This window comes from Eleutherodactylus coqui, chromosome 2 (genome assembly GCF_035609145.1).
Source record: "Eleutherodactylus coqui strain aEleCoq1 chromosome 2, aEleCoq1.hap1, whole genome shotgun sequence".
Taxonomy (NCBI): domain Eukaryota; kingdom Metazoa; phylum Chordata; class Amphibia; order Anura; family Eleutherodactylidae; genus Eleutherodactylus; species Eleutherodactylus coqui.
The window spans coordinates 45266398-45279830 of NC_089838.1; the positions used below are offsets into that span (position 1 = coordinate 45266398).

Here is a 13433-nt window from a genome sequence, read left to right on the forward strand (position 1 = left end):
GACCTTCAGGGTCATCTGGTCCAACCCCCTGCTCAGTGCAGGACACTAAATCACCCCAGACAGATAGTTGTCCAGCCTTTGTTTGAACACTTCCATTGAAGGAGAACTCCCCACCTCCCGTGGTAACCTGTTCCACTCATTGATCCCCCTCACTGTCTTATATCTAATCTGTGTCTCCTCCTTTTCAGTTTCATCCTATTGCTTCTAGTCTTTCCTTGTGCAGATGAGAATAGGGCTGATCCCTCTGCATTGTGACAGCCCTTCAGATATTTGTAGACAGCTATTAAGTCTCCTCTCAGCCTTCTCTTCTGCAAGCTAAACTTTCCCAGATCCTTTAACCATTTCTCATAGAACATGATTTGCAGACCGCTCACCATCTTGGTAACTCTTCTCTGAACTTGTTCCAGTTTGTCTTTTTTAAATGGGGTTCCCAGAACTGGACACAGTATTCCAGATGAGGTCTGACTAAGGAAGACTAGAGGGGGATAATTACCTCACGTGATCTAGACTCTATGCTTCTCTTAATACATCCCAGAATTGTGTTGCCTTTTTGGCTGCTGCTTCACATTGTTGACTCATGTTCAGTCAGTGATCTATTAGTATACCCAAGTCTTTTTCACATGTGCTGCTGCTTGGCCCAATTCCTCCCATTCTATATGAGCTTCTTTCATTTTTCTTGCCCAGATGTAAGACTTTGCATTTCTCGTTGTCTCCGCCTAATGTTCAAGCTTTTCCAGATCTTTTTGAATCCTCTCTCTCTCTCTTCCCTAGTGTTAGCTATCCATCCAAGCTTTGTGTCAACGGCAAATCAGTTTTCCATCAATTCCCTCCTCCAGATCCTTTATAAAAATGTTGACCAACACTGGGCCTAGGACAGAGCCTTGTGGTACCCCACTTGATACATTCTCCCACTTGGATGTACAGCCATTTATGACCACTTCTTGAGTACGATCACTCAGCCAGTTGTGAATCCATCATTTTTTCGCTTTGCAACAGCACTATAAATCGCATGTATGTGGAGCCCATGCTTTCCAATGGGTTCCTTCACATTAGTAATGTTTTGTAGGCTGCTACATTGTGAGAAAAAAGTCATAGCATGCTCTATACAGCTGTGATTTGCAATATTTTGTAGCCCATGTTTCCCACGGCACTTGTTTGTAGTCTTCAGCCACTGCTTCCTGGTCAGGGGGTTCGTAAATCCCGCCTTCAGAAAGCTGGCTATAATTGACTCTCAAGCACAGTAGCCAGCCAATCACTACAGCGCTCGATGAACGAATCACAGGCATCGCAATGAATGGCTGCATTCATTGGCTGGCTCAAGAGCCAATCAGAGTTAGCACTTCCTGGAGGCGGGATTCACAACCCCCCTGACCACGAAGCAACGTCTAAAAATGGCAGACAAGTGCAGTGGAACGGACGGCGCCTGTTAGGTAATGTATTATTGTTGTTTTTTGTATGTACCAAGGACTTATTTTGGGTTAGGGCTTATATTTCAAGCCCCCCTGAAAATCCTGGCAAAAGAGCGCATGTGTAGTGCCACAAAATCGCAGTGAGAAAACACAGCGATATCGTACAGAACACAGCTGCGATATCACTGTGACTAAATCGATTTAGTTGCAGAGATATCTCTGTCGCCTGTGTGAAAGAGGCCTAACAGTAGCTTTGTCATTCCCATATTTGGTCTTTTTTTTTTTTTTTTTAAAGTATGGTATGAGATACTTTGTCAAATGCTTTACTAAAGTCAAGATATATCCACATATATATAACTATATCCACCGCATTTCCATCGTCAACCCAGTCGGTGATTCTGTCATAGAAGGAAATTAGATTTGTCTGGCATGACTTCTGTGTTACAAACCCATGCTGGCTCCGGTTAATCACTCCATTCTCATCCAAGTACTTGCTTACATGCTGTTTAATAATTTGTTCACAGATCTTTCCCAGTATAGAAGTCAGGCTCACAGGCCTGTAGTTTCCTGGGTCCACCTTCTTTACTTTTTTGAAGATATTCTGCTGTTACATCCTGTGTCACTTCCAGAGCTGCAGTCAATTGTCTCTTCCTCTCTTGTTTGTGTCTGCTCAGTGTAGCTGGTTCTTGCTGCATCTTCTCTGGAACATCCTGATGCTGCTCCGTGTGTGACTTGAGTGCGGCCGCTCACTGCGCTCTGCTTCTCCCTGCAGATGTCGTATCGGCTGTTTGATGATATGAATCTGCTGGAGACGTTCAAGATTCCACTGAAGGAATTCATGAACTATTTTCACGTGCTGGAGAACGGATACCGCGACATCCCCTGTGAGTACAGCATCGGCCTGCGAAGGGCACTCATCACCAGGAGGGTCAGGGAGGATGAAAGTGATACATTGTGTGTGATATGGAGATTAGATTGTGAGCTCCTGGGGTCAGGAATGATGGTAGTGATGCATTGTGTCTGATGGGGGGATTGAATTGTGAGCTCCTGGGGTCAGGGATGATGAGAGTGATACATTGTGTGCGATGGGAGGATTAGATTGTGAGCTCCTGGGGTCAGAGATGATTGGACTTGTGATATAGAGATATTGATAAAGTGTCACCCAACTATCCATAGCAACTTGCCACTCAGGATACTGGGAAAGATTAATTCGCATCTGCCCAGGTTTTTCGATTTATAAGATATATATAAAAAACTAGCTAGTGACAGGTAGATGCTTAGTCACCCCCCTGCCTGCTGGATGTTGCCTTTAGAAAGATAATTGTATTATTCCACCTTATCTGTGATGTAAATAAGCCCCATTTTCCTCAAGCCTCCTGACTCCAAATGTCTGCTTAAGGTCCATTTACATGCAACGATTATCACTCACAATTTGTTAAAACAATGGCATAGGAGTGATAATCATTGCGTGTAAATGCTCCCATCGTTTACTCTTCGGCTGAACAATGATTTTAAGGTGAGCTTAAAATCCACTATTCAGCCGGAGAGTAGATAACACAAATCACACGCTGTGTCTTGCATGGGAAGAGTTGATTACATTGTATGTAGTTGACAGCCCATGTGAGAATGAAGGAGCTGATTGTAGAGCTCAGATCACCTGCTGAGTTCTGCAAGCAGCTCCAGGAGGCTCATTTGAATGTAAATGAAGCTGATAAAGTGTTAATAGACATTAGTGCTCATTAATACCTAATGCAAAATGATGCTAAACTGTCAGTCTTTCAATTCTTTGAAAGATTGTCTTTGCGTGTAAATGAGCCTTTAGCTAGAGTTTGCATGACAAAATTGCATTATTTGAATCTCTCGCCTGTTAATAAAGTCTTTGGAAGCTCATTCATCTATGGCTGGGTTGACGGTCCCAGCCTGATATGAATTATATTTTCAGAATCGGACGGGTCAGCTGAACAAAACGCATCATCACATGTTGATTTTCAAGCTCAGTATCACCCCAATATAGCATATCTGTGTAACTGGGCATAATTTACGTGTCACGCTTGATACCAATGAATAGATAAAATCATGACTACAAATATCCCGGGCCTGTATTCCCGATTGGAGGCCCTCCTGCCGAGATATCACTGCAATTGGGAATTATGATTTTTTCAGAGCTCGTACGAATCCCACCCACCTCTCTCCAAATGACCTCAGAGGGGACGGGAGGAAGGTGTGTTCAGGGGAACCCTTTATAATTTGAGACTCCACAGATAGAAATTGTCAGAATACAGAGGTACGCCCTCAGCTCCACTCTATCCCATTCGCTTCAGTGACTCTGCACGTATTGGAACATTGGACCGATATCCTAATCCTGTATCTTTCTTTTAATTTCTTCCTGATTGTTTTTAAAATGCTGTCTTGCGTATATACCTGTGTACACTTATACACTTATACTCCCTTGTAACAACCTTTTTGTGTGTGTGTGTGTGTATGTGTGTGTATGTATGTATGTGTAATATATATATATATATATATATATATATATATATATATATATATATATCATCACTAGTGTTTTTATAAATACATTTATTAGTCAGGCTTGTCCGTTTTAATGCGAATTTCTAACTCAGAAGATTACGTTCATAATTCATAGTCTGGGTTCCAGCTTACTGGATGTTGTAACAAGCTGGTGGTGGCAGCATGTATATGTGTGGATATTGCAAAGCACTGATTCGTTAGAACGGAGCAGGGGTGATCTGACCTTCCGGTCTGCATGCATGCAGAAGCCTGGGAAAGCTGGGTACAGATCCACCTGTATTCTAACGACTCCACGCTTGCAATACTGCTAGGGTGATCGATCAAGGCGCAGCCGTGACAAATTGATAGTGGCAGGAGCACTCGGAACCGTCAATCCATGAGAGAAGTGATACATTGCGTGTGATATGGAGATTTGATTGTGAGCTCCTGGGGTCAGGGATGATGGGAGTGCTATGTTGCGTGTGATATGGAGATTAGATTGTGAGCTCCTGCGGTCAGGGATGATGGGAGTGATTGCAGTTATTGTGCAGCTGCATTAGAGATGAGTAGTGACTGTAGTCGCAGGGTGTGACCCCCAGGTGACAGAGGTGGCTCATCTTCGTGGGGTGTTTCCTACGGTGCATCTTACTCATTGGAGTGAGATGCGAAAAATCTCTATGAGCTGCAGTCATCCTGGTAATTTGGCGTGCCTTTTGGCGGTGTGTGTGCAAGTGATGAGGTCCGTTGATTAATGCCATATTTTATGCCAGTGTCTGACAGAAATTATGGTAGACCTCTCTGAGGCATCCCCTCTAGCTAAGCCACACCCACTTTGTGGGGGCAGAATCATTGACTTCTTTCCTACCTTGTGTTTTTCAGATCATAACCGTATTCACGCCACCGACGTCTTGCACGCAGTGTGGTATCTGAGCACTCAGGCCATCCCCGGGCTCCAGACCATGGTGACCGACCACAGTTCTGCCAGTGACTCCGGTACTGCCACCCTGTCATGCCTCTGCAGGAAGACCCTCACATTATACTATATATCACCTTTCTGGTGGTGACGGGGGCAGGGCCTGACTACCAGGCAGCTGTTTGACTGCATTGAAGTGTAAAGTCCTTTATCATCTCTCCCGCAGATTCGGACAGCGGGATCACACATGGCCACATGGGATATGTCTTCTCTAAGACGTACAATCCATCTGAAGAGACGTATGGATGTTTAGCAGGTAATATACCGTCCTTAGAGCTGATGGCGCTCTACGTAGCCGCCGCCATGCACGACTATGACCATCCGGGAAGAACCAACGCCTTCCTCGTAGCTACCAATGCCCCCCAGGTAAGAGAGCCAGCCCTGATATCTCTGCAGTGGGCAGTACAGGCTACGTTATAAATTGTACTGTGGAAGGGGTTACATTATAAATGGTAATTGGAGGGGCCAAATTATGTTAATGTAGGAGGGCCAACATTTATAATGCTAGTAATATGGGAGGTGGTACATAATTAATTATGCATTGAGAATGACTCCCATATAATTGATAATGGGAGGGGTTTCATGTTAAATTATAATAATGTGGGTGGGGACTGCATTATAAATTATATCATGGGAGGGGCTTTATCGTAATTTATAATACTGTGGAAGAGGCTATCAAATAAATAATAGTGGGAGGGACTTGCATACACAGTATATTGCAGTACTGTGTGAGGTGCTATATTTTATATCATGAGGCGTTACATTGTATAGTATAGCATGGGAGGGGCCATATTGTATAGGTATATCTCCTACATGTGGATGACCAGACTCCTCATTTTCCAGGCAGTTCTATATAATGACCGGTCAGTTTTGGAGAACCACCACGCTGCTGCCGCCTGGAACCTCTTTCTCTCCAGGCCTGAATATAACTTCTTAGTCAACTTAGACCACATGGAGTTTAAGAGGTTTCGCTTCCTGGTGATTGAGGCGATTTTGGCCACTGACCTCAAGAAGCACTTTGATTTCCTGGCAGAGTTCAATACAAAGGTCAGTAGTGAGTTTTGATGATGAGTTCCTTTACCCTCCTGGTGTCAGCAACAATTACATCCCCTGACTCCCACTTGTCGTCCTTCTGCTCCTCTCATCTCCCTCTGGTCATCCTTCTGCTCCTCCCATCTCCCTCATTTCGTCCTTCTGCTCCTCCCATCTCCCTCATTTCGTCCTTCTGCTCCTCCATCTTGTTGTGCTTCTGCTCCTCCTTCTTGTCGTCCTTCTGCACCTCCTGTGTCCTTCTTATTGTCTACTTGCTCGTCCCATGTCCTTCATGACATCCCCCTGCTCCTATGTCCTTCTTGTCGTCCTCCTGCTCCTCCCTTCTCCCTCTTGTTGTCCTCCTGCTCCTCCCTTGTCCTTCTTGTCATCCTCCTGCTTATCCCTCCTCCCTCCCTTCATCTTTCTGCTCCTCTTGTCTCCCTCTTGATGTCCTGCTCCTCTTGTCTCCCTCTTGATGTCCTGCTCCTCTTGTCTCCCTCTTGATGTCCTGCTCCTCTTGTCTCCTTGATGTCCTGCTCCTCTTGATATCCTGCTCCTCTTGTCTCCCTCTTGATGTCCTGCTCCTCTTGTCTCCTTGATGTCCTGCTCCTCTTGATATCCTGCTCCTCTTGTCTCCTTCTTGATGTTCTCCTCCTCTCATCTCCCTCTTGATGTTCTCCTCCTCTCATCTCCCTCTTGTTGTCCTCCTGCTCCTCTCGTCTCCCTCTTGTTGTCCTCCTGCTCCTCTCGTCTCCCTCTTGTTGTCCTCCTCCTCCTCTCGTCTCCCTCTTGTTGTCCTCCTCCTCCTCTCGTCTCCCTCTTGTTGTCCTCCTCCTCCTCTCGTCTCCCTCTTGTTGTCCTCCTGCTCCTCTCGTCTCTCTCTTGTTGTCCTCCTGCTCCTCTCGTCTCTCTCTTGTTGTCCTCCTGCTCCTCTCGTCTCCCTCCTGTTGTCCTCCTGCTCCTCTCGTCTCCCTCTTGTTGTCCTCCTGCTCCTCTTGTCTCCCTTTTGTTGTCCTCCTGCTCCTCTTGTCTTCCTCTTGTTGTCCTCCTTCCTCCCGCTCTTTGTCCTCCTGCTCCTCCCGCCTCCCTCCTGTCCTCCGCCTCCCTCCTGTCGTCAGCGTCATCCGCCTCCCTTCTTCCCATCATCATCCTCCGCCCCCTCCTGTCGTCGTCCTCTGCCTTCCTCCCTCCTATCATCCTCGTTGCCTACCTCCCGTCGTCGTCCTCAACCTCCCGCATTTCCTCCGCCTTCCTCCCTCCCGTCATCGTCCTCCACCTCCCCCATTTCCTCCCTCCCGTTGTCATCCTCCGCCTTCCTCCCGTCGTCGTCCTCCTCCTCCTCCTCCCTCTCTCCCGTCGTCGTCCTCCGCCTCCTCCCTCTCTCCCGTCGTCGTCCTCCGCCTCCTTCCTCTCTCCCGTCGTCGTCCTCCGCCTCCTCCCTCTCTCCCGGCGTCGTCCTCCGCCTCCTCCCTCTCTCCCGGCGTCGTCCTCCGCCTCCTCCCTCTCTCCCGGCGTCGTCCTCCGCCTCCTCCCTCTCTCCCGGCGTCGTCCTCCGCCTCCTCCCTCTCTCCCGGCGTCGTCCTCCGCCTCCTCCCTCTCTCCCGGCGTCGTCCTCCGCCTCCTCCCTCTCTCCCGGCGTCGTCCTCCGCCTCCTCCCTCTCTCCCGGCGTCGTCCTCCGCCTCCTCCCTCTCTCCCGGCGTCGTCCTCCGCCTCCTCCCTCTCTCCCGGCGTCGTCCTCCGCCTCCTCCCTCTCTCCCGGCGTCGTCCTCCGCCTCCTCCCTCTCTCCCGGCGTCGTCCTCCGCCTCCTCCCTCTCTCCCGGCGTCGTCCTCCGCCTCCTCCCTCTCTCCCGGCGTCGTCCTCCGCCTCCTCCCTCTCTCCCGGCGTCGTCCTCCGCCTCCTCCCTCTCTCCCGGCGTCGTCCTCCGCCTCCTCCCTCTCTCCCGGCGTCGTCCTCCGCCTCCTCCCTCTCTCCCGGCGTCGTCCTCCGCCTCCTCCCTCTCTCCCGGCGTCGTCCTCCGCCTCCTCCCTCTCTCCCGGCGTCGTCCTCCGCCTCCTCCCTCTCTCCCGGCGTCGTCCTCCGCCTCCTCCCTCTCTCCCGGCGTCGTCCTCCGCCTCCTCCCTCTCTCCCGTCGTCGTCCTCCGCCTCCTCCCTCTCTCCCGTCGTCGTCCTCCGCCTCCTCCCTCTCTCCCGTCGTCGTCCTCCGCCTCCTCCCTCTCTCCCGTCGTCGTCCTCCGCCTCCATTTCACCTGTGGTCGTCCTCTGCCTCCCCCCTGTTGTCATTCTCCACCTCCTACTCTCCCTTCCTCCTGTCGTCATCCTCCGCCTCCATTTCTCCCGTTGTCGTCATCGTCTTCTCCTGTCTTTGTTCTCTGTCTACCTTCCATCGTCATCCTCCGCCTCCCACCCGTCCTCCGCCTCCCTTTCTCCTGTCGTCCTCCTCCACCTTCCTTCCTTTCATCGTCGTCCTTCGCCTCCCTTTGTCCTGTCGTGGTCCTTCGCCTCTCTTTCTCCTGTCATCATGTTCCACCTCCCTCCCATCCTTGTCCTCCGCCTCCCTCCCATCCTCGTCCTCCGCTTCCCTCCCATCCTCATCCTCTGCCTCCCTCCCATCCTCATCTTCCGCCTTTGGCCCTCCCATCGTCATCCTCTGCCTCCCTCCCTTCCTCCTTCACCTCATTCCCGTCGTAGTCCTCCTTCCTCCCATTGTCGTCCTTCGCCTCCCTATTGTCATTCTCCGCCACGCTCCTGTCATCCTCTGCCTCCCTTCGTCGTCCTCCGCCTTCCTCCTTCCCTTCATCCTCCGCCTTCCTCCCTCTCGTTGTCGTCCTGCTTCTCCCACCTCCTTCCTGTCATCCTTCTGCTCCTCTTGTCTCCCTCTCCTGTCATCGTACTCCACCTCCCTCTCTCCCGTCGTCGTCTTCCGCCTCCATTTCACCTGTGGTCGTCCTCCGCCTCCCTTCCTCCCATCAGCATCCTCTGCCTCCCCCCTGTTGTCATTCTCTACCTCCTACTCTCCCTTCCTCCTGTCATCAGCGTCCTCTGCCTCCCTTCTGTCGTCATCCTCCGCCTTTCTCCTTCCCGTCGTCGTCCTCCGCCTCCCTTTCTCCCGTTGTCGTCATCATCTTCTCCTGTCTTTGTTCTCTGTCTACCTTCCATCGTCATCCTCCGCCTCCCACCCGTCCTCCGCCTCCCTTTCTCCTGTCGTCCTCTTCCACCTCCCTTCCTTTCATCGTCGTCCTTCGCCTCCCTTTGCCCTGTCATGGTCCTTCGCCTCTCTTTCTCCTGTCATCATGTTCCACCTCCCTCCCATCCTTGTCCTCTGCCTCCCTCCCATCCTTGTCCTCTGCCTCCCTCCCATCCTCTGCCTCCCTCCCATCCTCGTCCTCCGCCTCCCTCCCATCCTCGTCCTCCGCCTCCCTCCCATCCTCGTCCTCCGCTTCCCTCCTATCCTCGTCCTCTGCCTCCTTCCCATCCTCATCTTCCGCCTTTGGCCCTCCCATCGTCATCCTCTGCCTCCCTCCCTTCCTCCTTCGCCTCATTCCCGTCGTAGTCCTCCTTCCTCCCATTGTCGTCCTTCGTCTCCCTATTGTCATTCTCCGCCACGCTCCTGTCATCCTCTGCCTCCCTTCGTCGTCCTCCGCCTTCCTCCTTCCCTTCATCCTCCGCCTTCCTCCCTCTCGTTGTCGTCCTGCTTCTCCCACCTCCTTCCTGTCATCCTTCTGCTCCTCTTGTCTCCCTCTCCTGTCATCGTACTCCACCTCCCTTTCTCCCGTCGTTCTCCGCCTCCTTTCCTTCTTATCCTCGTCCTCCGCCGCCCTCCCATCCTCGTCCTCCGCCGCCCTCCCATCCTCGTCCTCCGCCGCCCTCCCATCCTCGTCCTCCGCCGCCCTCCCATCCTCGTTCTCCGCCGCCCTCCCATCCTCTGCCTCCCTCCCATCCTCGTCCTCTGCTTCCCTCCCATCCTCTGCCTCCCTCCCATCCTCGAACTCTGCCTTTCTCCCTCCCATCCTCGACCTCCACCTTCCTTCCTCCCATCGTCATCCTCCGCCTCCCTCCCTTCCTTCTCTGCCTACCTCCCGTCATCGTCTTCAACCTCCCTCTGGTTGTCCTCCACCTCCCTCCCTTCCTTCTCCGCCTTATTCCTGTTGTAGTCCTCCTCCCTCCCGTTGTCGACATTTGCTCCCTCCTGTCATCCTATGTCTCCCTCCTGTCATCCTCCTCCTCCCTTTCACCTTCGCCTCCCTCCCGTCGTCCTCCTTTTTCTCCCGCCTCCCTTCCGTTATCCTTCTGCTCCTCTCGTCTCCCTCTTGTCGTCCTGCTCCTCTCGTCTCCCTCTTGATGTCCTCCTTCCTTTCGTCATCCTCCTGCTCTTCCCACCTTCCTCTCGTCATCCTCCTGCTCCTCCTACCTCCCTCCCGTCGTCATCCTGCACCTCCTACCCTCCCTTCCTCCTCCGACTCCCTCATGTCGTCGTCGTTCACCTCCTACCCTCCCTTCCTCCTCCGCCTCCCTCCCATCGTCGTCCTCCTCCGCCTCCCTCCCATCGTCGTCGTCCTCCTCCGCTTCTGTCCTTCCCGTCGTCGTCTTCTGCCTCCTTCCCGTCGTCATCCTCTGCCTTCCTCCCTCCCGTCGTCGTCTTTAGCCAATCTCCCGTCGTCGTCCTCCGCTTTCTGCCCATTCTCCATCTCCCGCCATTGTCCTCTGCCTTCCTCCCTTCCGTCTTTCTCCTGCCTTCCCCCCTTCATCATCCTGTTTCTCCTGCCTCCCTCCCGTCATCGTCATCATTGTCATCCGCCTTTCTCCCTTCCACTCTCCGCCTCTTAACATACTCCTTCCTGCAGGTGAATGAAGACGTTGGCCCGGGTATTGACTGGTCGAATGAGAATGACCGATTATTGGTGTGTCAGATGTGCATTAAGCTGGCCGACATCAATGGACCCGCAAAGTGCAAGGAGCTCCACCTGAAGTGGACGGAAGGCATCGTCAATGAGTTTTATGAGCAGGTGCCTGTGGCTTTATTGAATAAGATGTCAGTGTCCCTTCAGACCCTCTCAGATTGCTCTCTGTTATAAGCCAAGACTCTGGAATTTCCCCAAATCTTCTATTAAAATGTATCACATGGCATAAATCAGTCTCCAGCTAGCATGTCTTCTCCAGGAACTCAGGGGTTAAGGTCTAGGGTAAATGTAGCTTCATCAGAGCAAAATGAAAATTTCTCTGCTTGCTGTCAGTGAATGTAGACGTTGTTTCTCTGGAGGCTAAAAAACCTCTTACGTATCACAGGTGAGAGAGTGCTAAAGTTGTATCCCGTCTAGACAATCCTCTGTGAGCTGCAACAAGTCTCAGCTGTGTGAGCAGAACTAGGAGAGGTTTTCAGTTTCTGTCTCTGCTTTCTCCATTTTGGAATTGTAAGCGCCGTCCTTAATTTCCTATTTTCATGAATTAAAGGGAGAGAAGTTTTAATAACACAGAAACTAGATGAGCTCCTGCCTAGTTTTGAAGATTTCCTGGTCCTGAGGATGTCCTGGTCCTGAGGATGTGCTGCATTCGTGATGATGCTTGGGTGCTGATGGTTTCCATTCATGATGATGCCCGGGTGCTGATGGTTTCTGGTCGTCATGATGCCCAGGTGTTGGTGGGTTTCAGTCGTGATGATGCATAGGTGCTGATGGTTTCCATTTGTGATGATACTCGGGTGCCCCTGGGCTCCCGTTGTGATGATGTCCAGGTGCTGATAGTTTCCATTTTCGATTATGCTTGCATGCTGATTGTTTCCATTTCCATTCGTAATGATGCCCGGGTGCTGATGGTTTCCATTTGTGATGATGCTTGGATGCTGATAGTTTCCAGTCGTGATGATGCCTGAATGCTGATGGTTTCCATTCACGATGATGCCTGGGTGGTGATGGTTTCAATTCGCGATGATCCCAGGGTGCTGATAGTTTCCATTCGTGATGATGCCTAGATGCTGCTGGTTTCCATTTGTGATGATGCTTTAATGCTGATAGTTTCCATTCTTGATGATGCCTGGATGCTTCTGGTTTCTATTTGTGATGATGCTTTAATGCTGATGGTTTTTATTCGTGATGATGCTAGGGTGCTGATGGTTTCCATTCGTGATGATGCTAGGGTGCTCATGGTTTCTATTCGGGATGATTATCAGATGCTGATGGTTTCCGGCCGTGATGATGCTTGGGTGCTGATGTTTTCCGTTTGTGATGATGCCTGGGTGCTGACGTTTTTTTTTCCGGTGACAATAAATTAATCCTTACAACAGATTCACTATTCTTTCAGCTGCGTCTCTGTATGTCGTCCACGGGACCGAAGATCCAAAAAATAATCCTTAGATAATCATTAAAAAAATCTATATGTACAGATCCCCTACCTGTCTGCAGTGTCAGAGCGCCTTCTTCACTGATGAGAATGTAGGTGGAGCTTTGACAATCCAAAAGGGAGAGAATCTGTAACACTGATCTCCTGAGACCCCAGGAGTGAGGAGCTGCTGATCTCTGCTGTCTTTTCAGGGTGATGAAGAAGCGAGCCTTGGCCTCCCCATAAGCCCCTTCATGGATCGGTCGGCTCCTCAATTGGCCAAACTTCAAGAATCTTTTATAACTCACATTGTGGGACCACTATGTCATTCTTACGACTCTGCCGGACTGATGCCGGGGATGTGGGTAGAGGACAGCGACGAGTCCAGCGATACAGATGAGCCAGACGATGACACGGACACCACAGAGGAGGAGACCCCCGAACCTCATGAGAACCTAACGAGTATGTCCTCTGAGATCTTCTGTTGCTTCAAAGATGCCTAAGGGGGATGAATTCAGGGAGGATTAAGAAAAACCACATTCATTCCTCTTTAGCCACCCCCACCCCATCCTGTGTCTGACAACCCCCAGATAGCTCAACTCAATGAGGTCCCTTTAGGACCTCATGTCCAATAATTAAATTGCGGAATCCGCGTGGGTCCGCAGTTCAATATGCCCATAGACTATCATTGGGCATACGCAGGTATTTAAATACCTAGGGATGTCATCTCTTTGCCGGTGTGCGAATCGGGGGGAAAAAAAGCAATACTCCCCTTGCAGGTGCAGTCCGGGTTCCAGCTGCTGGTCTGTGCCGCTGCTACAGGCTTCCCCTGCACTGACAGATCATCTATTGCTGTAAGTGAGGTTTGAGAACCCCACCTCCAGCAATAGATTGCTGTGATTGGTTCTCCGTTAGTATGTACAGTTCCTCTCCTCCCCCTTAAGTACAGCTCCTCTCCTCCCCCTTAAGTACAGCTCCTCTCCTCCCCCTTAAGTGCAGCTCTTCTCCTCCCCCTAAGTGCAGCTCCTCTTCTCCTCCCCCTAAGTGCAGCTCCTCTTCTCCTCCCCCTAAGTGCAGCTCCTCTTCTCCTCCCCCTAAGTGCAGCTCCTCTTCTCACCGAGTATGTGCAGCTTCTCTCCTTCCCCTCCTCTCCCCTTCCACTAAGTGTGACTCCTCTGCTCTCCCACTAAGCG

The 13433-nt window shown here is 51.0% G+C and overlaps 2 protein-coding genes across 4 annotated transcripts in view; one reads left to right on the plus strand and one right to left on the minus strand.

Annotated features, from left to right (window-relative positions):
- PDE3A (phosphodiesterase 3A) overlaps window positions 1–13433 on the plus strand; it is a 142329-nt gene that overhangs the window by 121189 nt on the left and 7707 nt on the right. For all 3 annotated transcript variants that reach the window (XM_066590728.1, XM_066590729.1, XM_066590730.1), the window contains exons 10-15: window positions 2182–2293; window positions 4800–4913; window positions 5060–5259; window positions 5737–5940; window positions 10770–10931; window positions 12453–12702. In XM_066590728.1, coding sequence (XP_066446825.1) covers window positions 2182–2293; window positions 4800–4913; window positions 5060–5259; window positions 5737–5940; window positions 10770–10931; window positions 12453–12702 — 1042 coding nt within the window. The remainder of the gene's footprint in view (window positions 1–2181; window positions 2294–4799; window positions 4914–5059; window positions 5260–5736; window positions 5941–10769; window positions 10932–12452; window positions 12703–13433) is intronic.
- LOC136613146 (uncharacterized) lies at window positions 6342–10536 on the minus strand. Its single transcript, XM_066594001.1, has 3 exons — window positions 10417–10536; window positions 9200–9920; window positions 6342–7033 (listed from the first exon to the last, which is right to left on the minus strand). Exons 1-3 carry the CDS (start codon window positions 10534–10536, stop codon window positions 6342–6344), a joined length of 1533 nt encoding a protein of 510 aa, XP_066450098.1.

Coding starts and splice junctions, on each gene's coding strand:
- LOC136613146 (XM_066594001.1), bottom strand. CDS start 10,536: ATGACGACGGGAAGGAGGCAGAAGACGACGACGGGAAGGACAGAAGCG. Junction 9,921..10,416: donor AGGCGGAGGAGGAAGGGAGG/GTAGGAGGTGAA, acceptor GGAGGGAGAAAG/GCAGAGTTCGAGGATGGGAG. Junction 7,034..9,199: donor TGATGACAGGAGAAAGAGAG/GCGAAGGACCAT, acceptor CGCTGACGACAG/GAGGGAGGCGGAGGACAGGA.